This window comes from Dermacentor silvarum, chromosome 3 (genome assembly GCF_013339745.2).
Source record: "Dermacentor silvarum isolate Dsil-2018 chromosome 3, BIME_Dsil_1.4, whole genome shotgun sequence".
Classification (NCBI taxonomy): Eukaryota; Metazoa; Arthropoda; class Arachnida; order Ixodida; family Ixodidae; genus Dermacentor; species Dermacentor silvarum.
Window position 1 is genome coordinate 140,956,442 of NC_051156.1, and position 21,022 is coordinate 140,977,463.

The 21,022-nt window shown below is 44.3% G+C and overlaps 1 protein-coding gene across 2 annotated transcripts in view; it reads right to left on the reverse strand.

Annotated features, from left to right (window-relative positions):
- Positions 1 to 2,257: 2,257 nt before the first annotated feature.
- LOC119445846 (ankyrin repeat domain-containing protein 13D) overlaps positions 2,258 to 21,022 on the reverse strand; it is a 77,708-nt gene continuing 58,943 nt past the window's right edge. Inside the window, exon 15 of one of the 2 annotated variants that reach the window (XM_037710149.2) lies at positions 2,258 to 12,773. In XM_037710149.2, coding sequence (XP_037566077.1) covers positions 12,482 to 12,773 — 292 coding nt within the window. In that variant the 3' untranslated portion in view covers positions 2,258 to 12,481. The remainder of the gene's footprint in view (positions 12,774 to 21,022) is intronic. The other variant, XR_007466045.1, reaches the window with a different exon arrangement.

Consider the following 21,022-nt stretch of genomic DNA (forward strand, 5'->3'; position numbering starts at 1 on the left):
ACTTACTGTTTGAATTGATTACAGAATATTTACCACTTTCTCAAATAACATACAAGCAGCAATGTCACAACGATAAACAATTAAACAAGAATAGGTATATCAAAAACATGGAACATTATTTTGAGTTTGAACGTTCAAGTGGGGAACATGTAAATTAGCAATAAGAATATGAATTATGACAACTGGACTCAACAAATAAGTTTGCCTATAGTACTAGTATGTAGGTTGCCATACATGCTTGACAAGGTGACAAAACCTTACCAGCTATAGCAGTACTTCCAACTGCAGCACCAAAACAGAAGAGCAGTTCACAGGACGATGGATTAACACTGGTGTAACAAGCAATGTCACTGAAGTCAGCACTTCAACTCGGGGACTTATCTTTGTCCTAGGTTTGCCTAGGCAATGAGCAGCATCTATTTCACCCAGCAGCGAGTGATCACGCTGGGCCGAGCCAAGATTCATTGTCTCCACTTATGTCCCCCAGCCCTGAGGCAATTTGGCAGGAAAATATATCTGTGGAAGCCACGGTTACCAGCAAGGGGAGGTAGATGAAGGCAGACCCATCAGTATGGTAGCGCATGCTCACATGGAAGCTATCCCAAACCAGGTATTATTGGTCAACCACCCATGCAATCCAAAGCCCACTGTTTAGATACTCTATACAAGCGTGCTGACAACTGTACATGAGACTTCCAATTGCCAGGAAGAACTTCACTGTTTATTCCAATGGATATGTTGAAAATGTGAGGATTTTTGTCAGCGATAATTTGATATAATTATTTTGCAAACAAAATTTTGTATATCTCGCTGCAGTGACAAGACATGTCAGGTAAAACATTAATTACAGGTTTGGGCTTATAATTAGTTCACCAATTTATTTAAAGGGCAACTGAAGCACTTAAAAAACAAAAAGTGAGCTTTTAAGAAATTGTTATAGTTTTTCACCCCCTGAATACGAGAATCATAGTTTAACAGGCCAGAAGTCACTGCTATTCGCTTTAATTAAGCGAAAAGCCGCAGAGTCTGCGGGAGACGCCGTGTGTCAGTTAACAGGCTCTGATGCCGAATACGAGCGTGATGTCATCATAGGTATCGGCGAGGTGCGTAATTCGAATAGAGCGCTCACGTGACCCCTGTATTGACGTCATCCTCGCGCCCGGACTTTGGCCGCTACGCTCGGTGCATGAGGGGGGTGGAGCTTCAACGTAAATTTAAACGGCGATTACAACGCTAGTATGCGCATAATCGAGAAAATAACTGCAGGAGGTGAATTGTACTGTGTCAGCCTTCCAAACCCCCATAAATCTTCCAATGCTAAAACTTCTTCAGTTTCCCTTTAAGTATAAACCGCGGTGGTCAGGCACTCGCAAGAAACCAAGTTGTAAGTTTGCAGGGACTAAAAATTGAAACGCATTTACAAGAGTAGAATTTTATTGCCATAGAAAGTGAGGAACAGACTGAGGGTCCAACAATAGTAGCTGACAATTCCTTTGAGGGCACTAGGACAATCACCTATAGCACAGCTATGAAAACAGTTCTGCAAAAAGCAAAGGACCGACAACGAGGAGGAGAAAAGATGCTTACACCAGCCTTGTGCTCAGACAACAAGGCATCAGTATTTGTTATGTTGTTGGCGGAAGAGTCTTGCAACTGATAAATTTAAATATCAGAATGAGAAGAGTTTAGCATCTGGAGGGAAGATGCCAAACTTTAAGGCCCTGATTTTGTCCTGGTTTCTCTTCGTGACTGGATTCAAAGGGCAAAGTACCATATGCTGGCAACTGTCTTTTGTTACTAGTTGAGATATTCTGGCATAGTGTGGCCCAAGTTCAACAAGCTTAATGCACTTCGTGCAACTGTCACAACCCTGACTACATAAATAGGTAGGCTGAAGGATAACAGAACTGACATTTGACATTTGAGTGAGTTGAAGCTCCATCTCAAATAATGGTGCAGACAAAGGCACAGACTAGAATGAAAGAAGCAACAGGACAAGTGCTGGTCCCGTTTCACCTGTGCTGTTCGAACGCCTGTCCCATTGTTTCTTTCATTCTAGTAGATGCCTCCATTCGCACCTTGTTACTTGAGACGAGGCCGGTTGATGCTGAAAAATGGATAACTGCAGATAAAAGTGTTGGTCTTTCTTTTTTATGCAAAGCTTGTGCAATAGAACACTTCTGTGACAAAATGGGCACAACAGCAGCAGTAGCTGCTTTGTTTCCCTGCAAGTAGAAAATTATGATCTGTGACACAATCAAGTTGCTTCGTCACTTTATTCCCATCATTCGCACTTAGTACAATAATGCTTTGAAATTTAGCATAGGCAAAACAAAGCGGGAAAATAAACAAAGCTATACTTCTGGATAAACTTCGCTTGTACCTTTCTTTCAATTCTTTCCTGCCCCCAGCTTCAGCCTCACTGACAAAATTCTCACTCGGTCACTTCTTTTTGATATGTTCACAGGAAACAAGCAGGACTGTATGCTGAAGTAAGGAATGTATCTAGTTTTTGAGGTAAGTGCAGTAATGGGCTCTTTTAAGCCAGTACCATTTCAACACAAGACAATGGTCTAATAAATACAAGACATACACACACACGCACATATATATATATATATATACCCTGATAAAAGAACTCTCAAGAATTACTACACAGGAGATGCCAGCTCTATACAAAGTGAAGTAGCTGTGAACAATACAAATGTACACTGATCATTACCAAGCGTAACATGTCACACAATAGCCTTCAATAAAGCTCCCACTGTTCCAATGTTTTCTTTAAGGATACATCAGCCATAAGGGCACTGTCCCTAAAAAGAAGAACAAGAAGAGAGAGACAGGGAAAAATAGCAGGAAAGGCGATTTAGATTGTTTTGCGCTTCAATATACTGCAATGTACCGTGAAATAAAAGAAAAGAAACATCTCACCACCGCCACCATTTACTTTGACATGACCATCACTAGAGTCGTCACAGGCACAACCAACATGAGAAATTAACATGTTTTCAAATCACTGGCAAATCACCCAAGTACTTGCACTCACATAGACACGTGGAAAGTAAGCAGAGCGAATAGCTCTTAGGAATATGTCAGTGTGCAAATGAACAGCAGTGCACGCACCTCACCATGTGCTCTACACGAAAGCTAAAATATGTGCATACGAGCATTAAGAACTAAACAATGCTGCCTAACTCGGCAGCTTAGAGGCCACGACCAGCAACACAACTCAACCTGTCTTAGCAGCATTAAAGAGACACTAAAGAGAGGAATGAAGTTCTTTCAAAGCTCTATTTGCATTTTCTCAGCATCAAAAGATATTAAAGCCCCAACCTCAATTTCTTAATTCTATGCACAAACCGTGGTGTTTTAATTGACTCCTGATGGCACCACTACATGCATTTGGGTCACTTTGATGAAAAAGAGCCCATACATTGTCAGGCTGAACCTTTGCTTACTTTTGAATGCTATGTAATCACTGTTTATTGAATAAACAATTAACTGGCCTGAAGCAGATGCTGTCAAAACTGCCAACATTGCTGGGGATAAAACAGATATTTCAAGAAGACATTGAAACCTGCCTTTATTCTTTTGCATTTCTGGCTGGTTAACCTCTTATAGCCTGAATATATATATATATATATATATATATATTTTTTTTTTTGCTAGAAGAAAAACATTTGAATTGCAGTTAAATACTACTTGTATGTGAGGTAATATTCACAATTATTTTCACACCATTTCCTCCATGGGTGAGATTCGTAGACTTGCTTAATCCCTTAAGTGTTTTATTATTTTGACCAAAGGTGATCTTAGTTTGTATTTATTGTTTTTTTTATTTTATGGCTCATTTTAAACTTCACTTCATCAAAAACCCCTCTAAAGCTTTTTTAACCAATTGATGTGTTAAGAGTGAAAACCTTATTTTACCTTTTCACTAAGCAAAGTACATATATATATGTACATATATATATGTACTTTTCATTGCTCCAGACGGTACAGTTAGAAAGTGGGAAAACAGAGCAGTAAGCGTGCAATTCCAAAAACGAGTGTTTTAGTGCTGACAAAGTGCTGCCATCTATGTGGTAGAAAATGAAGACCACAATGAAAGTTCCCCTCCAGCACTGACAAAATGGCTGCCATGTATGTTGTAGAACGTGAAGACTGAATCAACCCGGCTGAAGTAGTTTTGACATCCATGTAGTAGAACAAAAAAGAGCGAAATAACTGTGGACTTCAAAAACTGGCACTGCAGCTGTCTATTAGTAGAAGAAAAACAAAGTGGACGTGCTGAGTTCGTCCAAATCGATTTGAAAACGAGATTATTGCCGCTGACGAGCTGAGCCCGTCCAAAACACTTAAGGGGTTAAACAAAACTGAAATCGGCATCTAGAACAAAACAATGCCCATATATTCGCATGTTCTCACACTCAACAAACTTATGCAGATGAACCATCTCGCATCTTGTGGCAGTCCGTAAAACAGCCGGTATTGTAGAGATGGCGGCATCAATTTATGCACCTGAATGGCTCATGCTCATTGGAAGCACCATGGAGTTTCTCACAGTATTACCTAGAGGGAAATTGCATGCCACTGTTTACGGGAGTTTCCTAACGGGCAGTGTGCAGTCATGGGAATGGCAGTATATAGGTGTGCAAGGCTTGTATTGGCTGATGTTGAGTGAGGCTTCGCCTAAAACGTGGATGTGGCTGCACAGATAACGCATTCTTAAAATAAAATCTTCATGAAAGGTATTCATTCATCTGTATTACACATTTCAATGAAGTTTACTCACCTGCAGTGCCTAATCAGGTGAAAAAAAGCAAGAACAGACTACAAACTGCAGCAAAAAGCGAGCGTGGCCCTTGTCGTGTTTTCATCTGAGTACAAGCTCTCGCGATTGAATAAAACACGTTGTTGTGTGATAATAAAATCAAAACTGCTTTTGACGTGCTGTTTTAATAGAAAATGAACCACTGTGCCAGACGGAACGGTGCTGGCCAGGCGTGCCTCCAAGGTGCCCTGGCTTTTCGAGAACGATGCCAATCCAAAGGCACCATATCCTGGCATTCCAATGCATACAACAGCATCACAGCACTAGTTTTCCCTCTAAGTAATATTGTGACAAACTCTACGGGAAGCCCCATGCACAATGCAATACTTTTGGAGTCAAATATCCGCCCAAAACTATCCACTTCCCTCTGCTCAATGGTACAGAGGCGCGCATGATTTCCCCTCAGAGATTTTGCTGGCTGACCATACATGATGTAAAAATAAAGATTTCCCTCGCATTAAGCAAGAGAAACACTAATAGAGACACTAAAGAGAAATACCGAATGAGTTTAGATTGATAAAGTATCTTTAAAGAACTCTCGTTTCTTTGATTTCGTGGTAATAGGTTAATTATTAGAAGAGAAATTGACTGTCCAAAGCTTCATTTTTAAATTTCGCGTCAAAACCCTCACGGTCAGTATGTCAGTGTGACATCACGGATGAAAAATAATTTTTCACATTTTGGCCGATGTGGTTCAGTAGCAGTTTGTGAAACTTCCTAAGTTCCTTCTTTGGCTCTTTTAAAATACGACATTCATTTTTATCAATAAAACCTTCACTAGGCTCAAGGAGACAATGTCAAAAATTTATGACGTCACAGCGAGCTGGTACAGGAAATTCAAGGCGACTTCACCACCCGTCTTTCGTTTTTACGTGTTTTCTGGCTAACCAAGCGTTTTCTTGAAGTGAGAGTCGCTGTTTTGGTATAGCGGAAGGATAGTTTACTAACACAGCTCAAATAATTTTTCTCTTTAGTGTCCCTGTAAGCGTCCCGTTTCGACTTATGGGCTCAGATTCGGTGCGCTGCGAAGCCTTACAACAGGCTAGGAGAGGTTAAGCCTCTGCTTAAGATGGACTGACATATCTATCTGTGTAAGCAATACCACCCAAAAGGGGGGAAAGGGGGGGGGGGACAATGCCCCTCTTTAGTGAGTGACTTTGCACTCCTGCTATCCTCAATGTGCAATTTACACATCTAGCGTTGGTCAATATTTTTCTTTAGTGTCCCTTTAATGTGAAACTTCACATGAGGGAAGCCAGACCTTAGCCAACACCGAATTCAACCTGCTCAATTATTCTGGAAACTTAACATTCTCAGCAGCAGGTTCCTGTAAGTCCCAAAGAGTAACAAAGCTAGAAAAAAAAAAATGACAACAGTAATGGTGAAGCACAGAAAGCTTCTACAAGTATGCATTCAAAGGCATTAAGGATGTTCACAAGGGAGGATAAAATTCACACCCAACCCAATTCGCTTTGCTAATTGCTCTGCCATTAGGTCTGCCTGCAGCAGTATATTCAGTGACAGCTTATTTAAAGCAAATGAAAAGTCAAGGGAGAAAAAATTAGCATAGCTTGCACTGGAGGTGCAATGCTAAAGTGACAGCGGAGCTGATGGGCACCTAGCTAGTCCTGGCTTTTGGTCTAGACTAAGCACTACCAAGTCATCCCCAGCATTTCTCAGAATTTATTGATTATTGATCGATTAGCTATTGATTGGCTATCGCAAGGTATTGGCTATGTCTTCGGGCTAGGCTAAGCATATCAAAGTCATCCCCAGCATTTTCTGGAATTTATTGATTGATTTATTGATTGATTATCAATTAGCTATTGATTGGATATCAATGATTGACTAAGCTTAAGTAGTCCCAACCATGCTTAGCTAGACTTAGCCAGGCTTGGCTTCGCTAGTTCTCAGGGGTATGTGCCATTGCGCTTGGACCCTTTCTGCACTGCCGCCAGGATCGGCCCACATTTTCTGTTGACATCAGACAGATTACGCTCGACATAAACAGCTCCGCTGTTAAAAAGTCAGACGAGAAAAAAAGATCAAGTCGTGGTAAATCAGTAGTACTAGTAATAGCAACGAAGGTAAAAAGTTTTACATATAAGTGTTGATACATGGTGCAGCTTACCAATAATAAACTAAGTGGCCACTGTTCTGCAACTTGGTGTAGTCAATATTACAAAAGTGTCCTTAGCCACATGTTTTCTTCTCGCACAATACTGACAGATGCTATGCTTCAGTTCCTGAAAGTGCCGGTAATAATAGGCAGACTAGACATTTTTATCTTACAAAGCAATAAGGCGATTTTGTTCTCAAGGAAAATGGAATACCTAACCCATTTTTGGCACCTATCCTCAATTGTGTGCAACATAAGCAGTTGCACATAGCTGTGCCCTGCCGATCAAAACAATGGTTGCGCAAGTGATGTCACCCTTATCTGACCAGGCTATTTCACAGATGAATGGCTCTCAGTTTATATCATGTCCTTATAATATTGAAGAGATCTCTGAAAACGAAGAGTCATAACGTGCTTGGCCACCTTAATTCTTTTCGAAAAGAGAGAGATCTCTCATTGCATATCTTGCACAACAACTCCACAGGAGTTCCAACTTCCGAGAACAGATGCCTTTTCACTGTACAGTGCTCCTCACAAGCCATTACGCTAACGACAATGCAGCGTGTTATGCGGCAGTGTGGCACACTTCTTTTATGACAAAATCTGCAGTCACTAAGAGTCATGCATTTCCCAGATGTATGTGCTAGCTCAGCCAGTGGTGGCCCGCAGTTATAAAGAAAATTATTGTGACACCTCACACCCTGACTGCAAGAATCTACAGCCACAAGTTTCTTTATATCACTCCTTCGTGGACAACTGTAGTCCACGAAGCTTTCTGTCCACGACAGAAACGTGCACATAAAAAAAAAAAAAATACTCTGGATAAGTGTTCACACGTGCTATCAGGAATTGAAACATGGAAACGTGTCTACATAAGCAGGAAAATAAGATGGTTTTATACACTATACGAAGAAGAAAAAAACAATGGTTGCTATACCAGACTGCATGAAACAGGCAGCAGAATTAAGCATAATCTAACACACAAGAACCAAGCTTAAAGAACCACAAGACTGAAACATTTAGTTCAAGTTTTTAAAACAACCTATTCTGCTCTGTGAAACACTTGGCTAGTGATCCAAGGTGCAATATAGAAACTGTACTAAGTTATCGCATTATGCCTTACTAATACTGTGCCCTTTGGGAAAGTGGTATCACAGAGCAATGTTTATTTCACATTGCATTCCCAATATGAAACTAGAAAAGGCCTGCCATAGATACATTTTGACACTTAATTATTATTATTATTTCTTTTTTTCTTTTTTTTTTTTGCAAACCATCTGTATTTTAAGGTAACAAAAATAAGGTGCAGAATGCCGAATATATAAACTACAGCACAACAAAATGCACTAACATATGCTGCCATATAAAAGGAGAACACTTCTATGTATATTGAGAAAGCTGCTATTTGTGCCCTCTACTGAAGCAACGGCCAGTGTTGTAAGCAGTGTTGTGCTACCACAGACAAAAGAGCCCAGTACACTTGAGCAGTGACTGAGGCGCATCACTGTGTTGCCATAAATGCACACACATAATGCAACTACAAATATAATGCAAGATGTGCACACCACTCGCGCGACAAACAAGCACTAAGGAAGGTAACCCCACCACAAGCACTTACAACTCGTGGCACACTTAGGTACTCTCGTCCTTGTTTATTAACAAGCCCAAATGTCAACCTTGCAGAAGCAAGAGGCAAATTTCAATGGCTCGGAAGATTAAAATTAAAAATACAACAATAACCAACCAACCAACCAAAAAATATTGCAATTAGAACGCAAACTCGCAATGCATAATGCAACCAAGGTCGTGGGCTTGTAATAGAACATTTCGGCACAGAATTATGCGTGATTTGCTACAGTAATAATATGTGCAGTAGTGCAGGATCACCTCCACATAGGTTTGAGCCTGTGAAGGCATGCAGTATTCTAACAAATCACGCATTGCGCTCTGCTGAAGTATAATCAAACCACAATGAGATGTGCTGAATCAATGTGGCAGATGTGGCACAAGCGTTCACTGCAATACCAGACTGCACGGCTAGGCTGTTAGATCGCTTGCAGTGTTGCTTCCTCGCTCACAAAGTGTGCTCTCCTTTCATTACAGACCCGTGCTTACTCCCTTCCAAACATGTGCATTCTCCCTAGGACGTCAACAGCTTGTCTTTCCTGTACTGCTCAGTCACCTGGCCATTAAGCTTGCAGCGATATAAAGCATGAAACTGGGAGAACACCATTCCAAATATCACACAAGGTGCCTTCTCAAAATAATAATTAGACGAAAAGAACTCTCATTGCATTTATGCAGGCTTGTACTGTTTGACGAATCAAAAACAGCGCACACACTCCTCTGTTATGTTGAAAGGACACGTCTGTTTTCTTGCTTTTCCCCAATGTGACACATGCAAGAGAAACGCAAAGCAACCTACTGCCTTGGTGGACACCATGATGACTAGCTTAAATGGGACAAAGGCAGAATTATGTTTGGTCACAGGCCCCATCATGCTAGTCATTCTAAAGCAGAATTATAGAATTCTATAGCAGCAGTTCTTATGTATTGTGGACAAGATGCCACCTGGTGCAGGCATATCTGTTTTACACAGTGGGATAACCATGTTACACCAACTGAAATGCATGCCACAGGGTATCTATCCACTTGCAACCAAGTGGACCCCATTGCAGCCACGATAACTGTGCAATCACCACACAGTATGAAATGGGCACATTAGCACCTGGTGACATCACATTAAAAATGTGTCGGAAGTGCACTACATGTGGCTGCTGCCCAAGAGAGCCATCACATCACAAGAAAGCAAGAGAAGAGACCTGTCTGCCAGCTCAATAGAGCATGCATGACATTTTCCACAGCGTCAACATGAGGTGAACTGTTGGTAACCAGTGCAGCACTACGCCTCTGCCCCTATCTGTTTCGAAAATTTCTGTTCGTGACTGTACTGTACGTCACTGCCATCTAGTGATGGGACAAACTCCGATGAGAGCTTTGCTCGTGACCTTCTCATCGGCAAATCGCACATGCACGCAGCACATGCCCCCTAAACTGCACTACTGCAACGCTGACGTTTCAGACAGGAGCGGCAACACAAAATTTTCTTTTCGTCATCAACGGTGTTTACACTAGTAACTCACTCATATGGGGAGTACAGAGGGGAGGGTATGCATTTTCCATTACTGACTGGCTAATACTTAAAGTCTCGGTATGGTTTGTGTCATAGAGAAAAATCTCACAAATAGCCTGCACACTGTCACATTAGCAGCCATGGAAACCACAGGTCGATGCCACAATTCACAGCAGCCTTCAAGTGCAAAGCATTTATCAGCTCTTGATATTGTGATGAATGGACATTTGTAAGAGAACAGAAAGCACAAGTTATTTAACCAAGTGAAATACATAGCAGCAAACGAAGAAAAGTAAATCAGGTGAGAGAAAGTGGTGTAGCTGCTGTGCTGTCATCGTAGCTCCTAATGCAGTTCCTTCAAAGCAGTCGCCTCTGCATGGCAGCGCTACAGCTTTAAGCACTTGCAATCTTTGTGCATTACATGGTAGTGAAACAGTAGTCTCTAAACGTTGCATGATAACTGCACACCGCAACAAGCGCACAAATAACTTGCGCTGCTTCACCTGGCGCTTTCTCTTTCATTCCGAAAGCAAGCATATCCAACATCTTAAACAGGCACAGAATCGCTGTCAGTTGGTGGTGCTACGGGAGTTTGCTACTAAAGCCTCCTTCTAAAGGAGGTTGCAGCAACAAAGACAACCAACCAGCTCTCACAGCAAGCTCTGATGTTTCACGGCGGCAGCTTGCCGCCGTGAAACCCTAAAAGCAGGGGTCTCAAACTTGCACTAGGCATCAGGCGGCACAAATTACATGCAGCTACATGTGGGTTATGCAGCGACATGTCCAAGTAACAGGTGAGGGAATTTGCGCAGGGCTTACACAAGTTAGAGGAAGGGGATCCAACACTTTGAAGGGTCACCAGGGTTTGGCTTACAGATTGCCCGTCTTAGACCCCTGCCTTAAACAGCAACCAAGACAGACCATGCCCACATTGTATTGCCTCCGATGATGTGGCATGGGTGTGGAAGTTTCCAATATGGCTGGGAAAGCGGTCTACTTTGTACTGCTTTGCTGTCTTAGCAAGCACATTCTTGCTGGTCTACAAAGACTGAAAGTTGCATTGCCAACACAGAATTCCTGCACTAAAGCCAGTGCTAGAAGCTTGGAAACATGCCGAGTAAAAAATGCAGCAGCTCTTTCGATGCACAACGAGGAGGAAATCTGTTGTGAGGGCAATAAGCATTATATCGAAGGAATAAAGCTGCAAATTATTAAGAAAACTGGACCATTCATGTCAGCACACTCACAGGCCAAAGCCCTTGAATAACTACAGCAATGCAAAAATGTTGTGCCGCGATTTAAATCGAACAACTGCTACACCTTTGCTGTGCAAGGAGTAAGCAAATACAACAACAGGAATATTCTTTGCTTTCCATTTTACAGGCAAACATGAATGAGAAGTAAAGAAAAAAAAAACTAGTACTTATGATTACAAAAGCAGTGTATCAAGTTCTACACTGCTGCCTCTGTGCTTGGGAAGTTTTAGCAAAGCTGCTCATTCTTCAGCTTACTGTCACAGCAAAGCCAATTTATGCTCACAAACTTTCTTGTTCCTCAATCAGAAAGCAACAGCCCTTGGTCTTCCTCCTAAAGAAACCACTCTATGTCACTGTTCATAAATTGGACTTTTCAACTATTTCCTTGTTTCTGGCTGCAAACAATACACACAGCACAACCCTGTTAATGCACAAGGATGTGAGATCCAGAGGAAAAAGCGAGCTAGTCTCTACTTGTCTATCAGGGATGGTTGAAATATGTTCTGGTGTCAACTTCTTTTAGTTGGCACTGTTCCTTCCTTGCCTTAATGAGCAAGTTTTGAGGCACAATGCTTTTGTACAATGCTTCCACGCAACGGCATCAGCATGGCTTGTGCTCAGTGCTGTAGATTATGTGGAACCATAAATATGTTACAATTTGAAAGGAGATTCCTGGGGAAGTTGGTTAAGTTGCAAGGGGCACAGTTCGGTAACTCACTAAATTGTTGTCCACTTTGAAGCCACTTCTCCCTTTTGTTCTGCAAGCTTTGTGCACATCCCAGTTCTGTGCATTTAACGACACTTTTGTAATAAAGTTAGCACTTCCTTCAACACTGGAAGCAAGCGAACAGGCATCAAAGGCACTGCCCTGGATGTAGCCGATCCGTTTGCATTCAAACACCTTTGGGCTTTTACAGAACAAACAAAATGAGGTTTTTCTTAATTTATCTCAACACACATTCCAGAACACACTCACACGTGAAGGAAACAGTCAAAGCAGAGAAAAAAAGAATAAAGAGATGGGAAGGGCCAGCACGGGGGTGGGGGGCACAAGAAAGAATGTGTCGCCAACAAAGCAGGCCAAAGTCCCAGCACAACTCAGCTTCTTGCATGGATGATGGGTGACAAATGGCATGTCCCTACTTCTCCGTCATGGAAAGCTGCAAGATGCGTTCCAGCATCTCATCTTCTTCTCGTTGGCGCCGGTCCTCCTCCTCCTTGGCCTGCTGTGAGAGACGCAGTGCCATTGCCAAGTCAGCGCCACCACTGGCACCCAGTGCCCACTCGCTGTTGTCTTGCTGCTGCTGCTGCTGCTGCGGTTGCACCTGCACCTGCGGCTGCACCTGCTGCTGCACCCCACCACCTGCCGTGAGCTCTCCATCTGCAACACCGATCGACTTCTGGTAGCTGGCTAGGCTCTCCTGGATGGCCCTGTGAACAAAAGCGACACAAGACTGTCTTAAACAAACTAGCTGGGCCACATGGGCAATGATATAGAATGTGTCCTTTGTGAGATAGATTTAACCCAGTTTAGAAAGAGATGGCTTCATCAACAAGCAGCGCCGGGCTTTCCCTGGGAAGTCTCAAGCACGTTGGTGAGTACCTCAGTTGTTTATAAACTAACTGTCCAGCACTCTTACTCAAGGCATTCGACCTTCAAAACAGTTTAGATTTATTTTGTGAGAAATGTGTTTCAATAAACAACCCTGAGGTGTTGCGTGGTTTATGCATAAGACACTTGCAATGACAGAAATTCATAATAAAGCCTATTTGACACACTCGGCTACACCACTTCAAGCCAGTTGTCACTGCTGTTGGTAGCAGTGACAACCGGCTTTCTGTGGCAATGGCAGCAACAGTGACATGGCCCAGACTGCTGGAAATTTACCATGGCGTTGCAGAGTCTGAGGTTTGACAAGGTAAGTGTGCGATATATTCCGTTCCACACTGGCATGAGTGCGTGTCCATGGACCGTATGCAGAGGTGGGACTACCCAAAGTCATTTTCGAGCAATTTTTGGAGCTGTGTTTTGGATCAGTTTGGAGCAGGCAAAATTGCATTTTGGAGCAGCTTGGAGCAGGCCAATCTTAATTTTGGTGCAATAATAGACTATGGGATATGGCAGCGCACTTAGAAACCACGACGAAACACAGGATAAACCAACACGAAGTGCGCAGTATAAACGCACTTTGTAGCTATAGCGTACTTGAATGTTGAAGAGTGGGTCGAGTGGCGGCACAGCGAATACTTTCCTATAATACCGAAAACATCGGGGACACTACGATCTAACTATATATACCAGTGCCGACGCTCATGATGATAGCGGAAAATGTTATTATAGGGACCAATTAATACGTTAACATAATTTCTGGGTCACCATATGTCACCACAGACCCAGAGAGCCACAATCAACCCTCGGCTGGTATAACGTAAAACTATTCCAATCTGTTATATTGCAATAGCAATTATATGGACACTCCAGGCACGTTTCTGCCGTCGTAGTCGTCGTCGGCATCGCCCTGAGGTTCTGTATAAAGTACAAGTGTCACAACATTGTGACTGCGCGCTGTATGCTGTTTGTGCGAGTGAAAGCGCGCAAGGGTGCACCGACGATGGTGGCTCAATCTCGTGCCCGCAAACGACGAAGATGGGGAGGAAGCGCGCCGTTGTCTATTGCACGCAAGGCACCAAGGTCGGCGTTCTACTCCTGCAGCGGCTGCGTATGGCGCAGCCTAGTGCAGCCGCCCGGGCCCTATCTTAAAGCGATCGGCGATGGGGACAGAGTGCGCCGAGTGCTGACAGCTTGGTGGGTGCTGCGTTCTCGCTGCTTAATTCACGTTGAAGCGAGAGACAGCACAGAGGTCAATTCGCTCACCGCTGCTGCCGCGTTTCATCACTCGAGCATTTTGACAGCGAGGATCTGCGGTCATCGAGTGAGATGCGTTCATGTTTGTTCGTGCGCGCATGACACCGTGCTTGTTATTTTAGTTAGTAAGCGAATGTTTACAAGTATGGCCATTAAAACTACTATCCTTTGTGGGGACGTGCGACTCTCATGCGTCCCCTGATGTTGTTTTCCCCGCATGGCTCCCGTCTGCTGTAATCCGGCTTCGCCGCGTGGCTTTATGGTGGCGCGGTTGCAGCGTATTGCGAGAGATGGCGCGAGTATTGCGCTGCTAACGCCACCTAGCGGCAGGGTTACTTGGGCGCCCAAGGAAGAAGGCGCTTCCTTTCCTCTTGGGCGTTGGGGTCGGCAAGCAGCAGGGACGGACGTTCCGCGCGTGCGCCGATCCACACTTCGCAAGACCGTCTCGCGAGGCTAGGAGTAGGGCACCGGTATGGACGAACACCCATCGTTTGAACGCGCCACCGTTCGCGTGACCGTACACGTAAACGTATAGGCGTTGGTGTCTTAGCATGGGGCGAACATATTCGCTCACTATCCGGTCGGGGTGAGTTGGACTTTCTTAATTTGTTGTGCACCCCTGTGAATGTTCTATATGTGTAGTAATTCGGCTAGCGTGCATTAGTGTATGAAAGGTGCAATAAATGCCCTTTGGATTGTTTGCACTACTGTGTTGTCGTTCCTTTGTCCTAATGTCCTAAGAGCACCGTATGAGACACCCCACCTTACTTCATATAGCTAATATGAGGTCTGTTAGAAAAGTATCCGACCTTATTTTTTTTTTTTCGAACACCTGATGGATATGAAACAAGGGTGCTTGCATCAGCGGACCTTGAACCTTCGTGCGCATGCGCAAATTTTTTCCCGCCTGCCGATAGCGTCAGTTGCTGGGATGCAGCGTTTGAGTGAGGTAGTGCGCAGTGCTATTGTCGGTTTTTTTTTATTGCAAGGAAAATGACGGAGCGACTGGAGCAGCGCTACTGCATCAAATTTTGCCAGAAACTGGGCGACAGCCAAGTGGAAACCATTGGGAAGATTCAGACAGCTTTCGGTGACGATGCTATGAGCAACACACAGATTAAGGAGTGGTACAACCAGTTTAAAGACAGCCGCATATCGGTGGAGAGCGAGCCACGCTCCGGTCGGCCATCAACATGCCAAATGACCAGGTCATTGCCGAAGTGGACGCTGTGGTGATGTGGGATCGCGAGTCACTCTCCGAGAAATTGCAGAAGAGGTGGGCATCCAGCACTTTTTCTCCACATTCCATTACGACCGAAGATTTGGCCATGAAGAGAGTTGCGGCGAAATTCGTGCCGAAGCTGCTCACGGTGGAGCAAAAGCAACTTCGTGTTGAAGTCTCACTGGACATGCTGGATTCCACAAACAGTGACCCCGACTTCATGAACATTTTAATCACTGGTGACGAGTCTTGGGTGTACGGGTACGACCCGGAAACCAAATCCCAGTCATCACAGTGGAAGCATTCCACGTCACCAATACCAAAGAAGGCTGGCCAAGTGCGCAGCAATGTCAAAGTGATGCTGACTGTTTTCTTTGATTCCCGCGGTGTGGTACACCCCGAGTATGCACCACAGGGTCAAATAATCACCAAAGAGTACGACAGAGATGAGGTCCCCTAAGTGATGCTGTGCGGCACAAGAGACCAGAGTAGTGGTCAACAGAAAATTGGTGCATCCATCACCACAATGCTCCTGCACATTCCTTGCACTTGATTCAGACTTTTTTCGTGAAAAACCAGACTCCTGTAGTTCAACAGGCTCCTTACTCTCCTGATATGGCCCCCTGTGACTTCTGGCTGTTTCCCAAAATCAAGGGGCCATTGAAAGGAGCGCGATTTCAGAAGAGAGGGCATTACGGCTGCAATGACAGCTGAGCTAAACTCCATTCCGAAAGACGCCTTCTCGAAATGCTTCCAACAATGGCTGCACCGCTGGGAGAAGTGTGTGGAGTCCAAAGGAGACTACTTTGAGGCTGATTAGGTTTCCAACGTTCCAGTTATGCCAGTTTCTTTTCTTCGGCCAAAGGTCGGATACATTTCTAACAGACCTCGTAATTTGCTATCGCAATCGATGCTTCGCCTTTCGGGCGAAACTGCACCGTTTTTATTCCAAATTTGCCATTAGCCCTTCCCGATAGATCAAAATGGCTCAGGCCTTGCCCATATGGGCATAAAAACAGGGTGGAATAGTTTTACGTTATACCGGCCCTTGGGACAGAGATGCCCATCCGCTGAACCCACTGCAGCGCACCCCTCACTAATATCTAGTTCACTCGCTGCGCCTTCAGTCTACTTTTCGCTGTTTTATGTCTCAGCTAGAGAGCGCCGTGCCGCTCGGCCCACTCAACCATATTCTAGGAGACTCTAAATAAGGCTGCGCTGGCCGTTCTGACAGCAGCGACGAGAGCCGGGAGTGGCACGGGGAAGCGCCGAAAAGACCAGTGTTATAAGCGTGAAAATTATGAGAAACTGTGCTGGAGGTGCCGTCATGCGGTGCGCGGAATATGAACGGCTGCACTTTTTTTCAGAGAATGAATTCGCTCGCGGTGCGCAGCTACTGCCACAGCACACATGCCGAAGCCGTTCTGGCACAGCGTGGAGCAATTTCGGTCAATGTTCTGTTTATGGTGCAGTTTGGCACAGGAATTTGCGTTTTTATCAAAATGGCGAAATTGACACAGGAGTCCCACCCCTGCGTATGTATAGTGGTCGTCGCCAACCTTTCCAGACTACTGCGTCAGCTGCTGCACTGTCGTGCCACGCATTATAGTTCCTTTTGTGTTTGCAAGTCATCTAAGAGTCAATGAAGATATCCCTGAATATGTCAACACGGCAAATAAAACTTAGTCACTAGAGAATTATGTCATGAACATTCGATCCTAACATTATTGCTGGACTTAAAGCCCAGAGCCTTTTGTCCAAAATACCACTTGCTTTTTACCTCAATTTCTTGAAATCCCCACCCCCTCTTGTGTATGTTCCTACAAACTTTGAAACATGATGGCCATTGCCCCGATTTCTCTATATATCACATATGAGCAGTGCCTATGGCAGAAAAAAAAATTTCCTTCACTGCGCTACATAATGGTGGAGAGCGATACCACTGCACCAATACTATGGCCTCAAATATAGGGTTAGTGTGACAGATCGGTCTTGCCACACAGTCTTGAGATCATAGTGCGCATGGATGGATGGATGAGATGGAAATGGATGGATGGTTGGAGACGAAAATAGCATCGGAAAAAAGCGGCAGTGAAGTGTAGTGGGGCTGGTGATAGTTCTAACTCTTTGAATACCCAGGGTAAGTCTTGATTGCTGACAACATTGCCAACAACTAGTTGGGCTTATTGACACATTCCACTGCTAATACCGAATGTAAGAAGGTGCCATTCGTATGTCCTAATAAACACAGCAGCGAGCCTCTTGCATTGAGGTGAGATCAGCAAAAGCAGTCACATTTAGAATGTGGTACATGGTAGAAAGAACAATGGTGCAGGGTGCACCAATATTAAAGATAACAAGGGCAGTCTGCGAAAGTGTACTTAGAGGTGTGAAGTTGACAAGTGACGAACCTGATGACTATGAACAATGGCTAATAGAGAACACATTTCATAAGTCGCTTTTGCAGCATCTGTATGAAACAGGCCTGCATGTACGTATATATTTAATTTAATTTAATTTGCAAGTTATGTCTCAATGTGAATGAATAAAAAAACGATATATTTTCATTTGAACGCCAAACATTTTTATTTGTTTTGCTATGAAATTAAGCGAGTTCCAATGGAGGTATTCTTCAACACGACAATTACACAGCAAGTCGAAGCGAAAGACATTTTAAACTTTACTAGAATTGCTGTTTGAACATGAATCAACATGGTTGACTGTGCACAGCTCATTTATTGCTAATCTCGCAAATAAGTTGATAATCGTGTACCCACATGCCTGGAACCTGCAATTAGTTTTCTGTACGAGTTAGCGATAAAGAGCCTGTTATTTCCTGCAAATGTTTTTAAAATTTTTGACTGGCGCTTAATGGATCGATGAAAAGAAGAAAGGTACAGCCGCCGACCGTTGATTTGGACATGCTTGATTACTCGGACAGCTTTGCAGCACTGCCACTGGCCCCACAGACTTTATTTATAAGGACAACCGAAATTTCAGACACCTTACAGCAGGCCATATGATAAGTTGGACTCCGAGCGCACGACGTGTCACGTCTTGTGCTAATTTGGCCACTGAGTCGACCAGAAACACCAATACTTTGGTTTTGATACATCGTCATCATGGTTGTCGGCACCTTCTCAAAAGTGAAACTAGCGAAACCTAGTTGATCCAGTAGTCGCCAATTGCGTCTAATCGTCGGGACAAGCGAAGCCAAACTGCTAAGTTGCAAAGGCAGCATTATGAATTTGTCATGCGAGTTCTGCACATCCAGTGTTAGGCAAGTTACGTGTTAGAGAGTGACATCGTACTGTGCTAGCTCAGCTTGTCAAGTAATGGTTTATTTACGTGTCCAAGAGTGACACGGTCCCGGGAGACTTCTCCAGGGAGTTTCAAGTGGCAGCAAACTCCACCCTGAATGTCTGCACCAAGGAGAGTGCTGAGGGAAGCGCCGGACAAGGACTGTTGCCGTGATCATTCAGCTATCACAGCCCGGTTGACTTTTGTTATGCTGCAGGGGATGAAGATTCGGTGCATGCATTGACTACAGTGCAGTCCACTTATAACGATACCACATATTAGGATGTATCGGTTATAACGATGAGTCGACTTAACAGTATCAACTTATGCATTAGGGCTATGAGAAAAACATATATAACGATCGGTTATTCAATGCATATCGGATGTAACGATCGAAATTTTGCATCTGGGGGGCGTTTTTCATGCAGAATAATCGTGAACTTTGTGTTCCTGAGTTGCCGTTAACCGATATGGGGAGAAAAGTTTGCCTACGGGAGTTCGTAGCTGCCGTCATCACCGCGTGGCACATTCCGCACGCTCGCCGATTGCGAAAGCCACGGAGAGCATCACAAGTTGGCGCAGCGTGCACAAGATGGCGCCAGCTGCTTCGCGTCACTTATGCGTCGCCGGTGGTTGTGCGAGCTTCCATAGAAGAGGAGGTGAGCGAAAAAAAAAAAAAAAACACAAGCTGTCTCTCTCTATGCGAGCGCGGAAATGTGCCGCGGAAGCGCAGCGGGAGGTGCGCCAACAGAGCGCAAAGCTCCGTCTGTCGAGACGAAAACTGCAAATTTTGCAAGAATCGAAGAAGTAAAAGCTCGCGCAGTCGATGATATCGATGATTACGAAAACCGGTAGCGGCACGATCATGAAGGCTAGAAGCGGTGGCCATGCCGATCAACGGAAAAGGCGGGCTTTGTGCGCCAGGACGAAGCCCCCCTGGGCGAAACCAACGAAGCCGCTGTCATTACTGAACTGTGGGAGCACGTCGCGACCAACGATAAAATAGGTGGTGATTCGATAGAGGAGTTTCTGAGTGCAGATAGTGCTGCCTCGTTCTGCGAAGAGATCTCCGACGGGGCGATCATTGTCGCGACAGACGGCGGCGTTGGCTAACGGAGGCGACGACAACAGCAGCAGTGACGACGATATTGACAATGGTCCGTCATTGACACCGACCCCGATGTTCAACCAAAGTGCAATCTCGTCGATCGAGTCGCTCATTGATTTATTGCACGCTAAATTATAGCTGCCAGTGTTCGCGCAGCAGGTGGACGCGATGCACACGGCGTTGTGAATCCGAAACTTCTGCGAAAGCAAGTGCAGATTTCTATTTCAGCGCGCCGAACGATTGAGGCACTATTTAGAATTAGAAATAAACGTTTTATTCTTCACAGTTTACTTTCTGCAATGTCGATATCTTAATATCGTATCGCAATTGGCAAATTTGGTTTCGGGACTACAAAGGTATATTTGGCAGTTCTTTTTTACGGCAGTCCAGATATAGCGATGATCGGTTGTAACGATGAGATTTTTCGTATTTCTTGATATCGTTATAAGTAGACTGCACTGTATATTTTCGTCTATCTGTAGCTTCAACATGAAAATGGTCGAGATATGGACTGCCTAGGTCAAAGGCAGGCGTATGTGCACTCAGCAATGATCTCTTTCAAAGATAAGTACAGTCAACATACAATTTGTTGGATGTCCGTAACGTCGGGCAGTCCAAAAATGAATACATGCCTTTTACGGTTCTCAAGGGCTCAAATCGTCAAAGGCATGTCCGAAACAGCTCTGAAGGCCTGCCAGTACACTTATTAGGCGTAGCGGTGCTCATACTGTGACAGGAGAGGGCGGGTGCAGGCGCATACAATTAAGGTATACATATTGCATCCCGGGACAGTGGCCTCTTTCTGCTCTTGATATGCTTCATCGCAATACATTGCGTATGCTTCACCGTGTAACACCAATGTATTGCGGCGAAGCTGACTTTTGGAAACTGGCATTATACAAAGAGCTGTGCTTTCCACGCTTCGAAGCCATTGGCGTGGATTACTGTCATTACTAACAGCGGTGAATTGTTTCAATGGAAAACATGGCACTGAACAGCAGGCAGCTTGGTAGTGAAAGTCGAAGCAGCTAGGCCTAGCATTGAACAGAAACAGACACGAAAGTCACTACGGCTGCCAGCAGATTGGCATGTGAGAACGCCGGTTCAAGACTGCGAGGTAATCAAAATGGCGGTGGCGGCGGTGGCTTCGGTTAATTCCATTTCAGACCTGTGGTCACAGCAAG